The 10,467-nt window shown below is 52.6% G+C and overlaps 1 protein-coding gene across 1 annotated transcript; it reads left to right on the top strand.

Moving 5' to 3' along the window:
* The first annotated feature begins 7,902 nt into the window (after nt 1-7,902).
* LOC141478487 (olfactory receptor 14J1-like) lies at nt 7,903-10,175 on the top strand. Its single transcript, XM_074167530.1, has 2 exons — nt 7,903-8,485; nt 10,150-10,175. The coding sequence occupies exons 1-2, from the start codon at nt 7,903-7,905 to the stop codon at nt 10,173-10,175; spliced, it is 609 nt and encodes a 202-aa protein (XP_074023631.1).
* The last annotated feature ends 292 nt before the right edge of the window (nt 10,176-10,467 follow it).

The raw sequence follows: 10,467 nt of genomic DNA, 5'->3' as shown, positions 1-10,467 counted from the left end.
CTCTATCAAATTCTAATCGTGAGCTGGTGTTTCTCACAAATCTCATGTCTGTTTCGATGGTGAGAACCCCAGGAGGTGTAGCATTGAATGGGCCTTCGACCCAAATGCAGCAAACCGTGCAGACAACCATGCAGACCCCCTCCATAGGAGACAGTCTCCTCTTTTGGTCATTCAAACCACTCCAGGATTTTCTTACAAGGAAACAACACTATTCGTCATCTCGACAGTCAAACAGACAGGACGTTTCCATGAGAACTTCCTGCAGCAGTGCCGGGTACAGGGAGGGCCACGCGGGAGGCAAAATGTCTGGTACAGACTGGGACCTTTCTGCAGGCTCCTGTGTGACAATGTGCTGCTGAGGTTGTCCTGTGGCCAAGGCATCTGTGCAGCACAGCCCAGGGGTGAAGGCCACTCTGTACGTACAGCCCAGCCCAGCACGAACTGCTCGATGTACAATGGTTCTTCTGGGCAGGATCACAGCTCAGGTTTCCCCGTGAGAAGTCAGCTGAGGTGCTGTGGCCCAAATATGCACTGCCAGGAGGAGTCCCATATCTACTCACAGAACTGGGATGGTTTGGGATTGAATGAGATGTGGTGGGACATCTTGCTGAGCTGTGGTGCTGCAATGGAAGGCTACAGGCTCTGCTGGAGGGAGTAGCAGGGAAGAGGACAACCAGCAGAATGCCCCCTGAGTGAAGGAGCAGCTCAGATCTATGGAGCTTCTGTGTGAGATGGGTCAAGGGTTGAGCGAGCTTGTGTGAGTGAGGATGAGAGGAGAAGCCAATAAGGGTGAAAATGTCTTGGCCATTATACTCCACTTGATCGGGCACAGTAGGCAGAATAAGTCTTCTAACAGCAACCTGAAGAAGTCTCCGAGTCAATGAGCAGGTTCCTATGGGGAACAGTAGTTGCCCTGGCATTCACTGGCCAGGCAAAGACACAGGGTGCCAGCAGCCTGTAGGACCTTGGGACAACTTCTTAACACAGCTGCCAGGTGGGCAAACAAGGGTGATGCTCACCTGGACCTGGTCCTGGCAAAAAACAAAAAAAAAAAAAAAAAAGAGTGGTCAGGGAGGTGAAAATCAGTGTCAGCCTTGGCTGCTGTCACCAGGAAATAGTGGGGTCCCAGGTGCCGAAGAGGAGTGAGGAAGGCCAGCAGCAGAGCAAAAACGGGTGGACTCCAGAGAAGACGACTTTGATGTACTTGGGAGACTGATGCGAGTGGTGCCGTGGGAAGCAGCTCTGAAGGCTGAAGGATGATGGAAAATCTGATAGGCCTTACAGGACAGCCTCCCCCAGGCACAAAAATGATCTCTCCAACTCCCCTTGAAAAGAAGCCACCGTCTCAGGAGGCTGCTTGTTGGAACTGACTGAGCTCCAGGACAAAGAGGCAGCACAAAGGAGGTGGAAGCAGGGAAGCTGCAGAGGAGGAATTGAGAAACCTTGTCCCAGGACGTAGGGATGATGTCAAAGCCAAAGCTCCCATGGGCTTGACAGATGAAGGGAAGGACAGCAAAAGCACAACGAGCTGATCCAGGCTTCGAGGGTCATGGGAATGAGTCACCCTCTGCCTGGAGGCCTGTGACAAGTGGGCACTGCAGATATTTGCATCCGGACTGCCTCAGCGTGGGCGATGGGGATCCCCCTGCTGGGGGTGGCTCTGCCAGCCCATCCACATGGGTCTGGATGGTGCAGACTCTACTTGGAGACATTCCTGTAACCCAAATTCCTTGGCGTTAATGCAGAATTGGCAAGTTGAAATCAAGCATTTCATGCACTTGGCCTCTTTGCCTTGACATCTTTTCGCTTTGACTCCACTCCCGAAAGCTCTCTAATTAACCACAGAAGAATTGAAGATGAAGGGAAAATTATGGCCTGGCTTGGCTCCTCAGGGCGTTTTGCATGTTAATGAACCCTCTGGTGCCGAGTTCCTGAACTGCAGATCTCTAAAGGCTGACCAAGTCTCTAGAGAACTAAGAGCCAGCAGCAAACCTCCAGGTTTCTGAGAGTGTTTGCAGGCCCTGCTGAAGCCCATCACTGAAGAAACCATGGAGGGAATGAGCAGACAAGGGTCCTGTCCCTGGGGGCTGGTGAAGCAGGAAGTTGGAGACACTTGGTACAACGGAAAATTTAAATGTAGAGATCACTGTGGAAGCCCTTGATGTGCTCTTCCAAGCAGGAAGGCCACGTCCTTACCCACATCCCCTACAGATGGGGCTCCTTTCCCTCTTGGCATGTTCGGGGCTCTTCCTGGGGGCAATGTGATTGGGAGTGTGTGTTGCCAGGTGCAGGTCAGCAGTAGGGCACCTCCCAGGATTTGTGGGGTGCGGCTGAGGAGGCAACGAAGCACTGGAGCTGTAAGGACCTTGTGTTCTCTCCTGGGTCTCAGTGGAAGAGAAGCCACAGGCAAGAGAACAAGGGTCTCAGATCTGTTGGGGTGTCAACGCCCCACCAAGGCCCTTGGCCATCCCCACCACAGCTACGCTGTCCTGTGCCTGTGCCTGCTTCCTTGTTTCCAACACCAAAATGTGGGTGTCTGAGGATTTGCCACTGCCAGTGAGTTCCCCACATCTCACCTGGTTTCCTCCAAAGCCTTGCTACTGCTCATTTATCCCCAAGATTTCCAAGCTCCAGAATCCTGGAGAATCCGTGCCAGAATCCTCTCTGTAGCTCCACATCCCAGCACTGAACAGCCAACCCCCAATATTTCATTTCTTCTTCCTGCCTTTAGCACACTCACTGCTCCCCCCACACTGCTCTCTCCCTGCACGCCCATGTGTCTCACAAACCCTTCCTCTGCCCCTGCAGTGCTGAGACCTCAGCCCAGGAGGTCTGTGCATCCTCCAGGCTCATGGATGTTTCCTGAAGTCCATCCAAGTGTGGGCAGTGAAGGAGGGGAAAGGAGCAAGTTGTCAGCCCATGGGGCATTCCTAAGAACAGCCACCCCCAGCAGTGGGCATTCCCCATCCGCCAGGCTGAGGCAGGCACACAAGAGATGAATGTCTGTATCACCCCTGGTTTGCAGAGGAAGGGTCTTCCTTCCTGCCATTGTCCCAGGACAAGCCTCTTCCTCAGCCTCTGCCCACAAACATCCACTGCTTCCCACGGCTGGCTTCAGACATGGCTGTAAGGATTGGCTAAAGCCATCAGCCATCCCCTTGCTTCTCGCTGACATTGCTTGACCCTCTCTAACAGACTTACACGTGGCCAATCACCACTGCTCAGGGCCACTCGCCCTTTGGAAGAGCATTTTGGACTTTCCTAGTGCTTTTTATAATCTTCCTCGCTCCCTCCAGAGCACATGGTGGGCTTTCTTGGCCAAACAGGGCCTTTTTCACCATCTCTTAAGAAACAGTCGTCTTTTTATGATCCTCTGTGCAGGAATAGTCATCCCAGAAAAGCACCAAATGTATCCAAATAGCAGTTGAGTGAAGTGCCAGTAAGAACCAGGTGAGCTCCCCCCATGGCCGTGGCTCCCTGGCAAGGAGCCTCTTCTGAGAAGGTGATCCGGCCTCTGCCACTCTCTGGAGAGGGAAACCAGCAGCGTCTGTGCCACACGGGGACACCAGGGGTGACTTTTGCAAGACCACCCTTCATCTGAACCACTTTCAATATGTACTTCAGGATGGGATATCATACCTTATATGGCAAATACTAATTTAATTGCCATTGTCCAGATTTGCTATTATGGAAGTAGACTGTTACTTTAACATTTCTTTTCATCATTATTATTATTTTTTGCCACTCTAAAGGAAATCACAGAATCACTGGAAGGATCACTGATGCTTTATCAACAGAAGACCCGCCAGCTTTGCATCTCAAGAAATAAAAATCTCAAGAAAAAAATCTCAAAAAAGTCACAGGGAATTGGAGGGTGTCTTGACCAACCTCCCATTGAAAACAGGGTCAGACCTGAAGAGTCAGGGCTTTGTTCAAAGATGTCTGGATCCCTTTCCAGGACAGAGCTGTTGCACGCTCTCTGGGAAACAGCTTCCAGTGCTTGACTATCCTCATGCTGGAAAAAGTTCCTCCTTATGTGGCTTGACCGTCCCTTTTCTCAGCCCATTGCCTCTTGTCCTTGTGTCTTCTACCATGGATTTGACTCAGGCTCAGTCTTCCTGGTAACTGTGCAATGCTGCTCCATGTTCCCCCCAAGAGCTCCTCTCCTCCAAGCTGAACAAGCCTGTCTCTCTAAGCCTCTTCTCACAGTACAAGCTCTGTCAACGTTGGTGTCCCTCCAGTGACCTGGCTCCACTTTGCAAGGTCTCTCTGACACGGTGTGGTGTCAAAACCTAGGGAAGTATTCTGGATAAGGTGTAACAAGTGCTGAGCAGACTGGCTGTGCTCCTGCAGCTCAGGAAGCTCTTGGCCACCTTTGCTGATGGCTCATGTTTTACCCAATAGAACCCAAGGGCCACCAGAGCCTTTCCCGCAGAGCTGCTGCCCACCTGGGCAGTCCCTGGTCTCTGTCATGGCATGGGTTTAGTCCACCTCCAGGTCAGGACCTATTGGCTCTCCTGGAGTTCCTATCGGTCCATCCCGCCAGCCTGTCTAGGTCCCTCCGGATGGCAACCTTGCCCTGCAGGGCAGTGTCTGCTCTCTTCCTTGTGAGGTCATCTGCAAATGTTATGAAAAAGGACTCTCTCATACACTAACCCAAAGACAGCCCCCCAGCTTGTAGAAATCAGATCCTGCCCTGTCACCCTCCTGGTGTGCTGCCTCACGATAGGATAAGGAAAGGTGATTCTTAGGATTCTCATGGTTCTCATGCCCAAGTCTTCTCCTGACAGGAGAAATGACACTGCTGGAAATTAATCTCTCCCACAATCTCTCCCATCTCCTGAGAGAACATCAGGGCTGACTTCATCCTGTTTCACAGCTGGTTCCCCTGGAGCCCCAGGGACATCTCCGGGGATCCCAGAGGGGGCAGAAAGGTGATGCCTTGGGCTGTTGCTCTGCTGCTGAGCTGGGCCGGGCTCCTGGGATGGAGGGAGCTCCTGGCCATGGGACAGCGTGGCAGAGAGACAGCTCTGCCCAGGAGCAGCTCCTCTGCCAAGCGCAGCAGGGCTGAGGGCACTGCCTGCAGGCACTGAGAGACAACTTGTGAGGCCAGGAGAGCTGAAAAGCATTCAGGAATGGATGAAAGCTGAGAGCTCACTGGGGGAGAAACCTTCACAGCCTTTTACAAAATAAGTCTCTGGCTGCAGGGCATTGACTCTGCAGTTGCTGGAGGGATCCAGAAGCTGCACAACCCACAGCCCGTGGGATCTGTAAGTACAACTCTCATAGTTTCTCTAGTGTAGAGGAGAAGGAGAACTTGTGGAGCAGGGCTTCCCTGCTGCAGGGGCAGAGGGACAGGGCGTGATGTTTCTCTCTGGTGCAGTATAATGCAGAGAGGCTTCCTGGAGCAGTCTCCTAAAGCTGGCATAGCCCGTGTCTCATGTGATCTGTCAGGAAGGCTCTCAGGGATCTGTTGGTGCTGAGAAGGATTTTCTTGAGAGCAGTGGATACCCACCACATCATCAAAGTGACAGGACGTGTCGGCTGCCTTCTCCCAGGGATGGCCGCAGGGCTGTGAAGGTGGGCGTGCAGCCAGGGGTGCCCAGGGCTGTCCTTCCGAGCAGGGTCCCTGTGTCCCAGTGAACTGTGTGCTGGGGCAGGGACTCTGTCTCCTGCCAGGGTCAGCTCTCAGCCTGCCCGGGGAGCTCCCCATGGCAGTGTGGGGAGAAGCTGTGGAGGGAAGGGGTGACCCCAGTCTGGGCATGGCAGGGTCCTTCTGCAGTCGAGAGGATGCTGCGTGGGTCAGGTTTGCTCACAGCTCCACATCACCCCCAGGACATTTGCAGAGGGTCCTTTTGAAGAAGGACACAGAGGCAGCATTTGCCAAAAGAAATGGAATCTGTGCTTTGAATTTTCCCCTCTTGGTTGGTTAGATGGGCAGTGGGAGATCTGAATTTACATCTCCATTCCCATGAAGGCAATGAGACACCAGTTTTTGTTAGCACTTGTCCGAGCTGCTCCTTTAGCCCGTGCACACCCAGAGATGCCCCTGGGCCATTCCCTGCTGCAGAAGGTGTCTGCAGGGCAGAGCTGAGCCCTCAGCAGCTGGGATGGAGTCTCTGAGCGCTGAAAGGGAGGAGACCTGGGGACAGAGAAACAGCCCCCAGCAGCGACAGTGCAGGCAGCAGAGGCATGGGCAGGGAGTGAGAGGGAGCTGCTACAGGAAGGGTGATGGGAGGGGGGATTCCAGCACCTCCCTGCCATCCCCTGCAGCGCAGATGCCTTCCCTGCAGCAACTCCCTGGTCTCCTCTCCCACACAGTAGACTCCCCAATCGCTTCATATCTTGGGGGCTTAGTCCTGAGTCTCCCTCCCAGCAGCCCAAGCACCAAAGAGGAGAAATGCTCGCGTGTCTGACTGTGTCTCCCTGTCCTGACTCTCTTGGCAGGAGAAATTTGGCGTGTTCCCCTCTTGCCCCTGCTGCCCTTGTTCCTCCCCTTCTTTTGGCTGTGGTGGGGGGTGAGGATTCAGGTGCAGCTGAATGCTGGTGCTGCATCCTGTCATCCAGGTTTATCCATGGAGGAAAAGCATCCAAATTGCTGAATATCTGGGTCTCTGGGGACTGCACCGTGTGGGGCTGAGGGTAAGTCGACCCTCCCATCAAAACTCCTCATCTATAGGACAGTGGACTCTTTCCTTGGAGGGTCCTGTTGGGTGCCACGCTGCCCTCCAGAAGGGCACAGCTTTCCCATGGCATCTCTGTGTTTTCTAGGAACCCCACGGAATAGAGGTGACAGTGGCAAGGCCATGTCAGTCCTGCTGGAGGGCTGAATGTAGGCAGCTGCAATGAGCCCTCTGTGTCCCCGACTGGGAGGGGAGAGCTGAGATCCTTCTCGGGTCCAGTGAGATGGGGTGGGGGGTTGGGAGACCTCCACTCGTAAATTTGGCTCTTCTTCTCTCAGCAGTGTCCATTTCTTCTCAGGGGAACATCTGGTGTGATCAATCTTTCTCCATCTCAAAGTGGTACCAGCCCAGTGTAGCTGAGAGCAATCCCGATGGACAGACGGGCTGTCCTCACTCTGCACGGAGGGACAGTCCCCTTGGCTCTTAGGACACACAAGGTTTTGCTCGGGGCATATCAGAAATGCCAAAGATTTCTGCCTTAAAAACACTCCTCGGGTGTGGTGGGGAAAACTAAAACAGATCAAACAAAAAAAGTCCGACCAGCTCTGCTCTGCCGTCGGGCGAATTGGGAGTGACAAAGCTGAAAAGCCCTTTGATGCCAGGAGTGGATTTAATCAGAGATCGCCCCGAGTTCCTGTTTAACTATTGCTGTAGGGCAGGAGTGAATCCCGCAGCGCTCACAGCTCCCTGATGGATCGTCAGCCAGCACCCACCAGAGTGTGCAAAATGGAAGTACTAAAGGTCTTCTTGAAATGGAAAAGCCAGTTGGGTGGGTCTCTAAGAGAAATTGAAAACTTTTTTTTTCTGAGAATTCTGCCCTATCTTCTCACTCTCTTTCCTTCCATGGACAGGTCTCCAAGCCTGCTGAAAGAAAATGTCCAACAGCAGCTCCATCACCCAGTTCCTCCTCCTGGCATTTGAAAACAAGAAGGAGCTGCAGCGCTTGCACTTCGGGCTCTTCCTGGGCATCTACCTGGCTGCCCTCCTGGGAAACGCACTCATCATCACTGCCATCGCCTGTGACCACCGCCTCCAAACCCCCATGTACTTCTTCCTCCTCAACCTCTCCGTTCTTGACCTGGGCACCATCTCCACCACTGTCCCCAAATCTCTTGCAGTTTCCCTCTGGGAATCCAGGGCCATCTCCTACTGGGGATGTGTGGCCCAGCTCTTGTTCTTTTTCTTCTTTATCACAACAGAGTTTTGTCTTCTCACTGTCATGTCCTACGACCGCTATGTTGCCATCTGCCAACCCCTGCACTACGGGACCCTCCTGGGCAGCAGAGCTTGTGTCCACATGGCAGCAGCTGCCTGGGGCAGTGGGTTTCTCACTGCTCTCCTGCACACGGCCAATACATTTTCCCTACCCGTCTGCCAGGGCAATGTCCTGGACCAGTTCTTCTGTGAAATCCCCCAGATCCTCAAGCTCTCCTGCTCACACTCCTACCTCAGGGAAGTTGGGCTTCTTGTGGTCAGTGTCTGTTTATCATTTGGTTGTTTGGTGTTCATTGTGGTGTCCTATGTGCAGATCTTCAGGGCCGTGCTGAGGATCCCCTCTGAGCAGGGACGGCACAAAGCCTTTTCCACGTGCCTCCCTCACCTGGCCGTGGTCTCCCTGTTTCTCAGCACTGCAGTGTTTGCCCACCTGAAGCCCCCCTCCATCTCCTCTCCATACCTGGATCTGGTGGTGACTGTTCTGTACTCAGTGCTTCCTCCAGCAGTGAACCCCCTCATCTACAGCATGAGAAACAAAGAGCTCAAGGATGCCATTAGGAGGCTGATTTCATGGACCTTCTCCAAGAGTGACAAATTTGCCACCTCTCCCCACCAACGATTCCCACACTATCTGATTACGTCCTTTTTTTTTTTTAATTTTTTATTTTAAAGCATTTTAGTTATCGTGATTGCTATTGTTATTTGTGTTCATGTTTATTTTAGTTCTACAGAAATCTTTGCGTTTCCATCCCTGCACCTGAGACATGTACCTTCTTTGTGTCACCCGGTTCCCTTATAAAAGTGTGTTTAACAGTGGCTCAGAGCTGGCCTCTTACGCAGCATCTCTGTAATAAAAGGGGATCTCCGCAGTGTCCTGCTTTCATACCGGGATCTATCTCCCAACAGGCCTGAGAAGCACACCTCTAGAGATCCTCTTCCTCCATGTGTTCAGGAATGAAAAGCTCTGACATTTTAGAAATGTAAAACTGGGTTTAGAAGTCACCAGTTGGTGTCTGGTGACAGATAAGATGGTGAGTGGATCTGAGGGATGTACTCAGGGCTTTCACACAGGTGACATTAAGGACACCCAGCGTCTTGGAGGGGAATCTGGAGCGGTCTGGAGAGCATGGTGGTTCTCCTGAGTCGAGCGTGTTCCTTGGGTTGTGTTGGGCTTGAAGAGGTCGACAAAGATGGGGTTCGGGGCCTTGAGTACAAGAGAAGTGCAGACCTCCTCTGGGCACTCTCCAGTTCCTCCCCACTTCTCTACAGCAGGAATTCTCACAGAGGGACACACATGTCCATGTGTGGCCACACCACAGCTCACTGGAGGGGGATGAAAACTCCAGACGTCTGGGGTGGCTACGCTCCTCCTAATGAATGCCCCTTTGCAGCTGGCCTTGTTCATGGTGAGCATGAACCACTGGCTCGTATGGTGTCCTTCACAGTGCCCAAGCCATTCTTCTCAGGGTCACTGCTCCCTTGGTGAGGTCCCCTGATATATGGGGTTTTTCTCCCCGCTGATGCAGGACTGGCCACTTCTCCTTGTAAAACTTAAGAGGTGTCTGTTTCATGCAATGGTAAAAATTAGAGGTTGGTTTACCTGCTGGAAAGAAGCTCTGCAGAGAGAGACCTGGGAGTCCTGGTGGACAACAAGTTGCCCATGAGCCAGCCATGTGCCCTTGTGGTCAAGAAGGCCAACGGTCTCCTGTGGTGCATGGCCAGCAGGTCGAGGGAGGTCATCTTCCCCCTCTCCTCTGCCCTGGTGACGCCACATCTGGAGTACTGTGTCCAGGTCTGGGCTCTCCAGTTCAAGAAGGACAGGGAACTACTGGAGAGAGTCCAGCGGAGGCTACAAACATGCTCAAGGGACATGTGCACCTCTTCGGTGAGGAAAGACTGAGGAGATCTCACCAATGCTTACCAGTATCTAAAGGGTGGGTGTCAAGAGGACGGCGCCAGACTCTTTTCAGTGTTGCCCAGGGACAGTACAAGGGGCAATGGACAAAGGCTGGAACACGGGAAATTCCATCTCAACGTGAGGAAAAACTTCTTACTTTGAGGGTTCTAGAGCCCTACAACAGGCTGTCCAGAGACATTTTGGAGTCTCCTTCTCTGGAGATATTCCAAACCTGGATGCATTCCTGTCCAGCCTGCTCTGGGTGACCCTGCATTGGTAGGGAGGTTGACTGGATCATCTCCAAAGGTCCCTTCCAAATGTTTCCATTCTATAATTCTGTTGTCCCAATCCCAGAAGTTTCTAAAGTCCCTCTGGACTGAAGCTCCCTTTTGTCAGTTTTTAATGTTGGCGTACAGACACCTCACCGTGGTTACAGTGATCCACCAACACAAGATAACAGCAAGAGCAGTGTCAGGATACGCTGTCTAATTAAAGGAGTTGCTAGTTTTTTACTGACCAATATTGGAATCAGCACAATAACCCTTTTAAAAACACAATACAAGCACAAAACATGCAAAGGCAGAGCCAGTGGGGAAAGAGCAGAGTTGGGCTGTTTGTGGAGGAATCTCTGAGGACGGTTAAGGAGAAGAACCTGGGAGGGGGAAAGAGACA

This window comes from Numenius arquata, unplaced genomic scaffold, assembly GCF_964106895.1.
Source record: "Numenius arquata unplaced genomic scaffold, bNumArq3.hap1.1 HAP1_SCAFFOLD_49, whole genome shotgun sequence".
In the NCBI taxonomy this organism is placed as follows: Eukaryota; Metazoa; Chordata; class Aves; order Charadriiformes; family Scolopacidae; genus Numenius; species Numenius arquata.
The sequence above is the reverse complement of the archived record's forward strand: the minus strand, read 5'-3'. Positions and strand labels throughout refer to the sequence as shown.

Coding starts and splice junctions, on each gene's coding strand:
- LOC141478487 (XM_074167530.1), top strand. CDS start 7,903: ATGTCCTACGACCGCTATGTTGCCATCTGCCAACCCCTGCACTACGGG. Junction 8,486..10,149: donor TTCATGGACCTTCTCCAAGA/GTGACAAATTTG, acceptor TCCCAATCCCAG/AAGTTTCTAAAGTCCCTCTG.